The sequence below is a fragment of the Scylla paramamosain genome, chromosome 4 (genome assembly GCF_035594125.1).
Source record: "Scylla paramamosain isolate STU-SP2022 chromosome 4, ASM3559412v1, whole genome shotgun sequence".
NCBI lineage: Eukaryota > Metazoa > Arthropoda > Malacostraca > Decapoda > Portunidae > Scylla > Scylla paramamosain.
This window is the reverse complement of record NC_087154.1, coordinates 6,755,001-6,767,500: the sequence shown is the minus strand read 5'-3', so window position 1 is coordinate 6,767,500 and position 12,500 is coordinate 6,755,001. Positions and strand designations below refer to the sequence as shown.

The window sequence follows — 12,500 nt, the reverse complement described above, 5'->3', positions numbered from 1 at the left end:
GCATTGTCAGATACAAATAAGAGACGAGAGAGGGAGTGTTGTGAGGTAATGAGGAGAGAGAAAATATTCTATCATGAGACAGAATGAGAAAGAAAAAAAATGTGTTGCTTTGTGCTTAGTGACTGGAGAAAGTGTTGCAACATTAAAGGTAGGAAGGATACGTTGCTAGGCACTGTGAAAGGAGAAAAGTATACTAGTGCTGATTAGTGCTAGAGGTGCTGTATAGACAAATTTATGGATGAGGATGATAGGTGGAAATAGGTAAGTAGGTTTGTTTCATACAGGGACTGCCACGTGTAGGCCTGATGGCTTCTTGCAGCTTCCTTTATTTTCTCATGTTCTTATTTTCTTATGTACTTCTAAGAGGCAACATCTGACTGCAGTGCATCGGCTACAAAACCAGCCAATCAAGTTAGGTAATCAAGCAGTCGATTTGTTAGTCAAGTAATATGTCAGTTTGTTAATCAATCATTCTTGTAACCAGTCAATCAGTTGAGTCAGTTAATCAAGTAGTCGATATGTTAGTCAAGTAATCTGTCAGTCAGTTCATCAATCACTCTAGCAGTCAGTGTATCAGCCAGCCTGTGTCCGCGTGGCAGGTACTGAGTGGGAGCTGGGGAGGAGGACAGGACAGCGTGAAGGTCTGGGATTCTTCCACTGGTAAACTCACCCACGTGCTCCACTCAGAGGCAGCACACACCTCGGTAAGTGTGTCTCCCATGTCCCAACACACACACACACACACACACACACACACACACACACACACACACACACACACACACACACACACACACACACACACACACACACACACACACACACACACACATGTATATACTACAGCCCTCATGTCTCATGCACACCTATACAGATTACTACTGCTATTAACATTTCTTTATCTGTATATCCTCATAATTCAGTGGCAAAAAAAGTATAATAAATAGAATATGAAAATAAGTAAAAGAATCTTTAATTTCTTATGCATTTCACATAATTTCCTGGTAAAACATACAAACCACACGCACACACACACACACAGAACTCCATTACCAATAAATATTAAAACACTCAGAACTTCCACAAAGTTTACTACCAGAAGGAGAGTTCTGCGCGTCTAAAGACGTCTCCCATGCCTTCGTTTTCTCTTCAGGTGTACTGCGTGGCGTGGGTAGGGAAGGACACGGTGGTGGTGGGAGGCACAGACCCTAACTTGCTAAGACTGACCACCCTCGACAACACGGTAAGAAAGAATAAATTGACTGACTGACTGAATGAATGAATGACTGACTGAATGAATGTGTGAATGAGTGACTTATGGTGCCGTAGTTAGCAAGGAAGGAAAGATGAGACAGGAGGAAGACAGACGAGATGAAGAAAAGGAACTTGAAATGATAACTGGTGAGAAGGGGGTGACTCAAAGAAAAGAGATTGAAGGAGGGAGGAAGAAAGAAAAGAGAAGGAAAAGAAATGAGATGAAAGAAGAAGACATGAAAGATTGAGATTGAATAAATGCAGATGCCTTAAATAGGCAGAAGAGGAGGAGAAATGGAAGTGAAAAATAGAGATACAACGCAATGGAAGGCAATGGAGGATAGAAATACGAGAATAAAATAACCAGAGAGGTAAAAAAAAAAAGATGAAATAAGTGAGGAAGGAAGGAATGAAGTTGAGAAATTAGCGTTAGAAAACATAAGGAGAGCAGAGAGTAGATAGAAGGCAGAGATGCGTGATAGGTCGTTGGGGGGAAGGAGAAAAGAAGGAAGAGGTTACGAAAGTGAGGCAGATTGTGTGGGTGGTCGGGCGTGGGCCGGGGACAGCTAGTGAAAAAAGAGGAGAGAAAGTAAAGAAAAAAAAATACAGTAATTGAAGACGATTCTTGAGTAACTAGACAAAGGCATGAGAGAGAGAGAGAGAGAGAGAGAGAGAGAGAGAGAGAGAGAGAGAGAGAGAGAGAGAGAGAGAGAGAGAGAGAGAGAGAGAGAGAGACCCTCCCTCATCCCTCTTCTTTACTTCTTAACAGACCGTGGGCGTGATGCGGGGTCTCCGTCAGCCCCTGTGGTGTGTGGACGCCCACGTGGCCCGCCCTCACCAAGGGACGCGGCTCGCCCTCGCCTCAGGCTCCACCCTCTACCTCCTCGATGTTCTCAAATAGCCTCGCCTTCTCACCCCTCGACCCGCGACCTTTTGACACCGCGAGCCTGTTTTATGTTGACCTAATGACTCTGTAACGTGAGGTATGCTGGCCTGCTGATGTCTCTTTTGTTCTTTTTTTGTATTCTTATTTATTCATTTTTTTTTTCATTTATACAGTTGCATATTATATCAATTACATTACATAAAGTCGTAATCTTTTCACTGGCTGAACATTATTAGTGTTGTCTGAGAGTCCAACTTTTGCCTTTATTGTCTCTTGTCTCACCTTATCAGCCTAGTGTTCTTTCGCTCTTTTTTGTTTTTTTCTGTGGTTTTATTATTATTATTTTTTTTACTTTATGATTTCTTTTTCTTTCTTTCTTTCTCTTGTTCTTTTTGTGTGTGTCATGTTTCTCGCTCTTTTTTGTTATTCTTTGGCTTTATTTTTCTACTTTGCAGTTTCGCTTTCTTTTGTTATTTTTTTCCGTCTTGTTTTTCGTTCTTTCTGTTATTCATTGTTTATTTATTTTTTTACTTGATTTCTCTTTCTTCTATTCGTTTTTGTGTCTTGTTTTCTGCTGCTATTTTGTTATTCATTGTTTATATTCTGTTTTTTTTTTATTTTCTTTATTCTTTCCTGCTTTATGTTATTGTTTTGTTTTTTCGTGATGTGGAATATTTGTTATCAGCTGTTTTTTTTCTTTTCTTTTGTTCGTTTGCTTTTCTTTCTTAGTAATGAGCAAAATTGTAGTTATTCGTTTTTTTCTTTCTTTTCTTTTTTTTTTTACTTATTTCCTTCTATTTTTTTCTTATTTATTCTCCCTTTTCTTTATTTACTTTTCTTTTTATTTATTTATTTTCTGACATTTAACTTCCAAGATTGTAACCAGACTCTTCTTTCTGTTTTGCTTTTGTTCTTTCTTTCTTTCTTTCTTTCTTTCTTTCTTTCTTTCTTTCTTTCTTTCTTTCTTTTCTTTTCTTTCTACCTGTTTATAATTTCTCTTCATGCACTCACTTGTCTGATCACATTTTCACGTATTGTATTAGTTTATCTATTTACTTTTATTTATTTTCGTGTTGTTTGACTGATGACCCGTCCACATATTTATCGTTTTATTTATCTTCCCTCGTTCGTTTCGTGTTGATTTTTCGACATTATTTTTATCATCCTTTGTTGACCTTTTGACTTCAACTCACAACCTTCACCTGGTGCTCCTCGCTCACGTGTAATTAGACACGTACCTGACATTAATTGGTTACCTGCTGACACCTGTGGCTCTTATTATGCTCTGCTTGACATGAAAACGCTTGGTTATTTATCTGTTTTTTTTTTTTTTTTCGTGTAGGAGAGGCAGGTGACTTACAAATGTTTTCTTTTATCTGTGGACACGTAAAGATTTTTGTATATTTTTCTTTTTTCATTTCGTTGTAACTGAGAGTATTTTAGATTTGTATTTATTTATTTACTTTTTTTTTCTCGTTCTTGGTAATTTTTTTTTTGTTTCGATCTATTTTTTTTTTTACTTGTTTATTTATTTATTATTATTTTTTTGTGTGTGATTTCTTTCGATCTGATATTTTTCCTGAATAATACTTGTTTTGATGTTTTTTTTTCTGGTTCTGATAAATTTCTTTTGGTTTTCATCCGAATTTTTTTTTTTTATTCGTTCCCGATAGTTTTTTGTTCCGATCAGTTTTTCTTTTTTTTTTCTTCTTTTTTTTTGTAATCCGTTCCTGGTAATTCGATCAGATTTTTTTCGATCAGATTTTTTTATTTTATTTCTCATCCATTAAGCTTTCGACATTTCAGCACTTATTTGATGACAGTTTACATTTTTCAGTTTATTTATTTACTCTTTTCTTTACCCGGTAGTTTATTTAAGTGCAAATACGGTTTTTATAGTGACTGTCTTGGTGATAATTCATTCTGTATCATCGCAAGTTCGATACTCAGCATTGTATCGTGTGCCGTTATTCAAGGAGAAATTTATACTGATGTAAACACCATATCTGTGTCTTGTTGTGATTAAGCTGGTGAAGATAGTGTTATTTCTTGCATGTACGTGTGTAAGAGGACAACTGGCTACAGGCAACAGGAAAACGGCGCAAAAAAAAAGGGGGGAGGGGAGAACGCTAAACATGCCATTTCTGAAAGAGAAATATAAAAAAAAAAATAATGCAGTCACATGAATGTTCAAGGTTTTCCACAAATATAATAAAATGAACTGCTGCACATTAAGACTATAATTTCGACCGCTGACAGAAAAGGACAAAGAAATCGAGTCCAGACTTTCCAGTACCTATTGTTTTATTTATGCTCAGTTCAGTCATCTAATGTTACTCAGATGAAGTAACAAATGTCATACTGTTATTATTTACGTATCCACTATTCTATTCTTACTGTCATCTTTTTATGGATTTCTACCGTGAGAAGGAGGGTGAACACCGATAAAAAAAAAAAAGGGCAAAAAAATAGATAAAAAAAATGGAGAAACAGATTGCGCAATTGTCTCTCCCTAGAATGTGAAATACTGTCACTATCTACGAGCCAGAAGATTAACACATCCATTATTTTATTCTTATCATCCTTTTATTATTCTTTAAAACGAGGAGGGTGGAGAATGGCTTATAAAAACAACAAAAATAAAGAAAGAATCAAAGGAAAAGAAAAAGAAAATAGTCTGCTTAATTGTCTCTGCGTAGAATGTGAAGCAGGCAAGAGATACAACCGGGCCAGCCAGTTGCGCTCTGTTGGTCTTGGTGCTCCTCTCGTGAACTAGTGCAGGGTGTGAAGACCAGGCAGAGATGAATAGCAAAGGGCAACATTGGCTTGTCTTTGTGTATCTTGCCCTTGACTTACTAGGACTGGCAAGACAACCCAGACATCCGAGGGACACTAGACATCCCAGGGACACACTAGACATCCCAGGGACACACTAGACATCCCAGGGACACACTAGACATTCCAGGGATACACTAGACATCAAAGGGACACACTAAACATCCCAGGGACACTACAGACATCCCAGGGACACTACAGACATCCCAGGGACACTCTAGACATCACAGGGACACACCAGACATCCCAGGGACACTACAGACATCCCAGGGACACTACAGACATCCCAGGGACACACTAGACATCCCAGGGACACTACAGACATCCCAGGGACACACTAGACATCCCAGGGACACTACAGACATCCCAGGGACACACTAGACATCCCAGGGACACAGGAGAAAAGTGACAGCTGTACAGATACTTTCATAATTAACTAAGGCGGCTCCAGGCAGTACGTCAGCTTTGAGGAAAAATAGTGTGGTTTTCAAGGTAAATTCTCGTGTGTCTTTCGGCTGACGGACTGTCTGGAGGTGCTGTCCTATGATTTTTTTTTTCTTTTGTGTAATTAATGCTGCTGGATTCTTTTATTTTATTATTTTATTTCAATGTCTCTCCATACTTTTTTTGGGTTTAAATTGAATGAAACATGTGAACATTGAATTGTGCAGTGATGAACATATGGTAGGGCAGCTTTCTCTCTCTCTCTCTCTCTCTCTCTCTCTCTCTCTCTCTCTCTCTCTCTCTCTCTCTCTCTCTCTCTCTCTCTCTCTCTCTCTCTCTCTCTCTCTCTCTCTCTCTCTCTCTCTCTCTCTCTCTCTCTCTCTCTCTCTCTCGGCAACTCTGCAATGAGAAGAACACCGCTGGGTCAAGGAGTGCCAAGTGTTTCCACACTGGGCACTGGTGGGCGAGAGGGACGCAGAGGGAGAGAGGACGAGGGGCACGGAACACACACACCCGCTCATCCACGCGGCTGCCTGCTGAGGTGCAAAAAACACTTACAGTAATGATAATAATAATGCTCACATCTTACTGGCGGGTTGCTGCTGGCACTCACGGCTACACACGTCAGTCTCTGCTTCCGCTCCATCCAGCCACAACGCGAAACGAATCCGGGGTCTGTATTTTGTACCACATCCCATCGGATCCTTTAAATCTCTACATGCGGATCCCTACGAAACTATTTGTTTACTTAAGGGAGTTTTGTGTTTTTTTTCCGGATCGGAGTTTTTGCAAGATATAATTTTTGGTTGTGTTTGGATGAAGGAAGTGACGTCACGGCTCAGCTTCCCGCGTCCCTATAGCAACATGAATAAAAAGTATGTTATGGAGTATTATGGCGGCAACACAAGAACACCACGGACCTGGCGAGCCTCCCAGGGCCCCCTCGCTACCCACTAACACGGAAACAACTGAGAGTGTGGCGCTAGAATGCACGGTCACAGGAATAACAGGTCTTAAAAATCATTATGACGCGTTCTCTACAGGACTTAAACGCTAGGGTTACTTTATTTACGCCAACATCAAAATCTTATCATCATCTGCTCCACGGGATTCGCTCCTCGACCTTACCTTACGTGTTATCCTTCCATCGCCCGAGTATTGCAAAGGATCGATGTTTTGTTATGCTTCACCTGGATTATCTATCGTACGCAACTTGTAAATTGTTGTACGCACGATCAGGCCTCAGATGCCATTCACACGAGAATAATCACGGTTGGAAGATTCAAGATGATTATATGTTGTTTTTCTTTTTGTTTTCAGATATTTGGTAATGTTTTCACTTGCAAAATTATGCTCCTCTTGGTTTTGTTTCGTCAGTTTTTACTCCCATATGTATGATAAAATATTACGTTTTTTGTAGTAATTCGGACTGTGAGGTTGTCGTTCTTGTTTTATTCTGAAGGTGTCTATTTCTTCCTCCCTATCAGACCTCGTAAACATTTGCCGTCATACATAATATTTGAATAGATTATCATCGCCGGCTGACTCACAAGCACAAATATCACAATCATTTTGACCTTTATTGTGCGCATTGAACTTGAAACATTAGTGAAAGATGGAACGTGAGCGTGTTTTCGTTGCCTTTTGTTGTAAAGTTCCGTATATGCCACTGTCCTTTACTTATTGACAACTTCTCTCGGTTAGGTTGTGAAGTTATGTGGCGATCTTGCTTTTATTTTAGGATAGCTTCTCTCCTCTATGTAATGTTAATAGGCGCCACCAGTTTCGTAGTGAAGTCAGTGGTCGATGTGTTTGTGTCTTGCATTTATCTTAGAATGGGAAGCAAACGGGCCGATTGTTACACACGCATAGGATGGAAATATTTCTCCTTCCATCTTTCTCCTTGTTCATCATCATCATCATTGAATATGGAACGACAATTATATATATATATATATATATATATATATATATATATATATATATATATATATATATATATATATATATATATATATATATATATATATATATATATATATATTATTTATTTATCTTGGATTTGTAACTCTCTCTCTCTCTCTCTCTCTCTCTCTCTCTCTCTCTCTCTCTCTCTCTCTCTCTCTCTCTCTCTCTCTCTCTCTCTCTCTCTCTCTCTCTCTCTCTCTCTCTCTCTCTCTCTCTCTCTCTTACACATTCTCAATCTTAATCTTGATGACGTCATCGGCCTGAGCCAGCAACTGTTTTTTCTCGGAGCAGGTCAGGTCGTCCTCCAAATAGTCATCCAGGTCCTCCTCCAGCTCCAGCTCGGGCGGCTGAGGAAGAGAGACAGAGTTAGTCTTCCGCGGCATTTGAGAAAATGCTGAAATAATAGACTCTCCTAGCACACAAGTGGAAACGGTTTTTCGTTTTCTTATTAATATTTCATAAGGTGACAGGCTTTATTAGGATGGTAAAAAAAAAAAAAAAAAAAAGAAGACAAACTAACACAGAAGCCGCGAAAATCATTGGTAGTTTGCTTGAAATTTAGTGACTACCACAACACAGACAGACAGACAGACAGACAGACAGACAGACAGACAAACAGAGAACTAGCCAGACAGGCGCGAACAATGATCGTGAACATAAAACAAAACAAAGCAAATACAAAACAAAACATTAAAAAGCGAGACACATAAGAGAGGTGTGTGCACTGCATGTGTGTGTGTGTGTGTGCGTGTGTCGCAAAACAATGAAACATCACATTGATTTGCAATAAGCACACAAACAAAACAAATGCATATAAAAATAAATCGTCGAAGTTCAGTAAGAAAAAAAGTGTATTCTAGCGACATGAATTGAGCTTAAAAATTAAAGCCAAGGCAGTACAACCAAGGCAGACGGACAGACGAACAGGCAGGTGAGAGCATCGAGACAAGGAGTAAACGTAAGCGATGATGAATAAAAAAAAAAAAAAAAAGAAAACGGGAGGACGAAAGACAAGGACATTCACAGACGATAGTGATGAGAGAGAGAGAGAGAGAGAGAGAGAGAGAGAGAGAGAGAGAGAGAGAGAGAGAGAGAGAGAGAGAGGCTTGAGAAAAATGTCACATAATTATATAGTCATTCAAACCAAAACGACGAACAAAAAGCAAATACGCCAGTGATGATCTGTAAGACAAAATGGTAAAAAAAAGGTAAAAAAAAAAAAAAAAGAAAAGAAAAAAAAAGACATCTCAATGTATCAAAGCTGTAATATATAAAAAGTCACAACGCTGTTCCACGTGTGAAATTTAAATATGCTCACAGGAATTGGCGTAAAAAATAAGTGATTGAAAGGACGATGCTCACAATATAATTTACTTGAGTGACTGACGGATGTACACTTTGTAAAAAAATATTGATAGAAAAAATAGACATCATGTTCACTTGACATTTACTAAGATAGTTTATTCATCTCTCTCTCTCTCTCTCTCTCTCTCTCTCTCTCTCTCTCTCTCTCTCTCTCTCTCTCTCTCTCTCTCTCTCTCTCTCTCTCTCTCTCTCTCTCTCTCTCTCTCTCTCTCTCTCCAAAGTAGTGACGTAACACCACTAACAAATCAAACATTATTTGAAGAAAAGTAATAGGTTCTGACGACGCGCGTGTATGAATATGTATAACACGTATTTACTCTCATTCTTTATGTTTGAATACTTATGCATATCAATAAGTGCATAGTCTTGCCTGACAAACTTGTTAAGTTTTTACAGTAAAGTGTACGAGGCAGTAGATAATGGTGATAGTTATGATATCTTATATCTGGACTTTAGTAAAGCATTTGACAAGGTACTCCATCAAAGGCTCCTGAGAAAGGTTAGAGCACACGGGATAGATGGGAAGGTGTTAGGCTGGATAGGGTCATGGCTTAGTGACAGGCGACAGAGAGTGGTAATAAACGGCTCGAAATCTGAGTGGGATCATGTAATTAGTGGGGTGCCACAGGGATCAGTATTATGGCCATTGTTATTTCTAATATATATCAATGACTTGGATAGTAAAATTAGTAGTGATGTTAGTAAATTTGTGGATGACACAAAGATAGGTAGATTAATTAGGTCAGAATCGGATGTCATCGCCTTGCAGGCAGATTTAGATAGAATGAATGAATGGACGGATAGATGGAAAATGCAGTTTAATATCAATAAATGCAAAGTACTTAGCCTAGGTAGAGGAAACCCACACAATAGGTACACATTAAACAACTAAACTCTGGTAGGTACAGGGTACGAGAAAGATTAAGGAGTTATAGTTAGCTCTGAACTCCGTCTAGGAAAACAATGCATAGAAGCCAGAAACAGGGCAAATAGGGTACTAGGATTAATTTTTAGGAGTGTTAAAAGTAGAAGGCCGGAAGTAATATTAAAGTTATACTTGGCGCTGGTCAGACCTCATCTAGACTACGCTGTGCAGTTGTGGTCCCCACACTATAGGAAAGATATAAGTCTATTAGAATCAGTACAGAGGAGAATGACTAAAAGGATACAGGGGATGAGGAGTATTCCTCACGAGGCGAGATTGAAGTTGTTAAATTTACATTCTTTACAAAGACGTAGATTAAGAGAGGACCTGATAGAAGTCTTTAAGTGGTATAAGGGTTATAACAAGGGGGGATGTAGGCAAAATTCTTAAGATCAGCAACCAGGGTAGAACAAGAAATAACGGGTTCAAGCTTGAAAAATTAAAGTTTAGGAAGGAGATAGGAAAAAATTGGTTCTCAAATAGAGTGGCAGATGAGTGGAACGGACTCAGTAATCATGTTGTTAGTGCTAGGACACTAAAGAGCTTTAAAGATAAGATTAGACAGGTTTATGGATGGGGATAATAGATGGAAATAGGTAGGTATATTTCATACAGGGACTGCCACGTGTAAGCCTGGTCGCTTCTTGCAGCTTCCCTTATTTCTTATGTTCTTATGTTCTTAAAGAGTTCAGTGATTCCTATATTGTGGTTCCGACCTCTCCTTGATATCCTGCGAGAAAACTGGGTGGGTGTGTACGTAGATTTTTATCCGTGGTATTGGGTGACTAATGTACGTGCTCCACTGCTATCGTGAATTCTATCTGGATATTACTGAACTGCTTTTTTACTGTGTTCGTAAAAGGATTATTTTAAAAGGTGAGTGTGTGGTGAGAATACTGGATTCTTGTATATTAATGCATTCTGACTAAAAGAAAAAAAAAAAAAAAACGATCGCTACTTGAAAGATTGTGATGAATATGTATTTCACTATCACCACCATTACTAGCAACAACTGCAGCGGCAATAAAGAACAGCAAGAACATAACAAGAATGACGATGACAGCAACAAAACAACAACAACAACAACAACAACTAAACCAGCCCACATGAGAACTATGGAAGAAAGACGGAAGTGGAATGGAGAGATGAGCTTAAACAAGAATGAGAAGAAGAGAAGATGTAGTGGACAGAAATAAGCGAAAAACCATGTTCCATCCTGTCACTCACTGACACACGAAGAACAAAAATCAAAGAAGAAATAATTAAGAAGTTGCTGAAAAAATATAAAAGAAAATTAGTTGGGGTTATCTTACCTTTGTTTTCACCACCTTGATGTCTTCGGGCGGCGCTGTGAGGGTGAAGCACAGCCACAGGATTACCAGGGCAGAGGTGAAGATGGTGACAGCAATGAACCAGCGGGGCAGTCCTGACTTCCGCGAGATGCACTCCAGCAGGTCCAGTTGCTGCTGCCCCTGCTGGGTTTGTGCCGGCTGCTGATTCTGCTGCTGCTGTTGCTGCTGTTGTTGGTGTTGCTGTTGCTCCTGCTGATGGTGGACGTGGTGGTGGTATGGCTGGTGCTGCTCCTTAGGCTGTTTGTCGTGCTGTAGGTGCTGCGGCGTGTCCTGCTGCTGCTGCTGGCCCTGCTGTGTCACGTGGCGGTGGCGGCAGTCGTGGTGGCTGGCGTGGGGGTCAGGCAGTAGCACTCCGGACCTGCACCAACCAACATCCATATTAATAAAGGCACGTACACTACATTTAAAAGCCTTATTCTCTTATACGGACTATTTTAAAGGCGTGTTCTCATAATTGTTTTTTTTTTTCTTTTTTTTTCTTTAATGGTACAAGATCTTTATTTAATTACCATTAGTCATAGAATCATGAAAGAAATCCTGGAAATCTCAGTAACTTTCATTAGAGCGTATTAGAAGTAATTGAGGTAAGACGCTGAAATGTTTCAGAATGCGATCCAAGGAGACAAGAAACAACGACTCGGATGATTATTATTCGTGGAGGATAGAAGGCGAAAAATAATCCTATTCACTGCAGAAGGAGAGAGAAAAGAAAAATAATAGTAAGATTAAAAAATAATATCTAGATAGATTATTTTCAAGGAGGATAGAAGAGAAAATTAACAAAAGTTTCCTGCACCACGTGGAAGCAGAAAGAAGAAAGATGAGCAGGAATAAATAAGGAGATGACCTTTGAAAGAAATATTTTATCAAGGTTCACGTCAATAAAAGATCAAGAGCGATTACTCAATGAAATATTGCTCAGAGAAGAAAGGAAAGAGGTCAAAAGAACCATTATGCCCTTTGTTGAGGAAGAGAGAAGAAAAGAAGGAACCCCAATTAAAAAGAGGGATATATCATCAGGGAAAGATCAATCAACCACCTTCATGTTAGTAAAGTTAAGAGTAATTACTCGAAAAAAATATCGTTTAAGGAAGACAAAAGAGAGAAAAAAGGGAGTATTATTTTGTTTAAAACTGAAGTACTGTTATGTCAGAAGTACTTTAAGTTGACGTGCTTTATTCACCTTTCTTTAGTGTAGAAAGCTTAAATCTGGTCTAGTGTTATTTTTACAGTAGTATTATTCTTCCTTCGCCGTCCTTCACCAGCAGCGTTTCCTTTCTTTTAAATTACAAGTCTCTGATCATCCCCTACTCAAGCTTCTTTCTTCCTTATCTATCCTTTCTCTCTCTGACTTTCGGTCCATCTCACCCAGCGCGGCACTCACCCAGCTCCTATAGTGTAGTGGCCGAGCAGCTGGGAGTAGTACACGCGAGGTCCCGCCACCTGCTGCTTCTCGCCTGTGGCCTCACGC

At 39.2% G+C, this 12,500-nt stretch overlaps 2 protein-coding genes across 6 annotated transcripts in view; one reads left to right on the top strand and one right to left on the bottom strand.

The window, feature by feature from the left end:
- Nucleotides 1–12,500, top strand: part of LOC135099535 (uncharacterized) — a 53,974-nt gene that overhangs the window by 18,400 nt on the left and 23,074 nt on the right. For 3 of the 5 annotated variants that reach the window (XR_010268077.1, XR_010268079.1, XR_010268074.1), the window contains exons 9-11: nt 600–704; nt 1,154–1,243; nt 2,024–2,237. Coding sequence is in view for 1 of the 5 variants with exons in the window: in XM_064001921.1 (XP_063857991.1) it covers nt 600–704; nt 1,154–1,243; nt 2,024–2,155 (327 nt within the window). In the remaining 4 variants the exon portion in view is untranslated. Of the gene's footprint in view, nt 1–599; nt 705–1,153; nt 1,244–2,023; nt 5,768–12,500 lie in introns of those variants that run through there. The other 2 variants (XM_064001921.1, XR_010268083.1) reach the window with 2 other exon arrangements.
- Nucleotides 7,605–12,500, bottom strand: part of LOC135099528 (activating signal cointegrator 1 complex subunit 2 homolog) — a 13,681-nt gene continuing 8,785 nt past the window's right edge. The window contains exons 5-7 of the mRNA XM_064001908.1: nt 12,414–12,500; nt 10,991–11,387; nt 7,605–7,734 (exon numbers count right to left, since the gene is read on the bottom strand). The exon at nt 12,414–12,500 is cut by the window's right edge and continues 22 nt beyond it. Coding sequence (XP_063857978.1) covers nt 7,609–7,734; nt 10,991–11,387; nt 12,414–12,500 — 610 coding nt within the window. The 3' untranslated portion in view covers nt 7,605–7,608. The remainder of the gene's footprint in view (nt 7,735–10,990; nt 11,388–12,413) is intronic.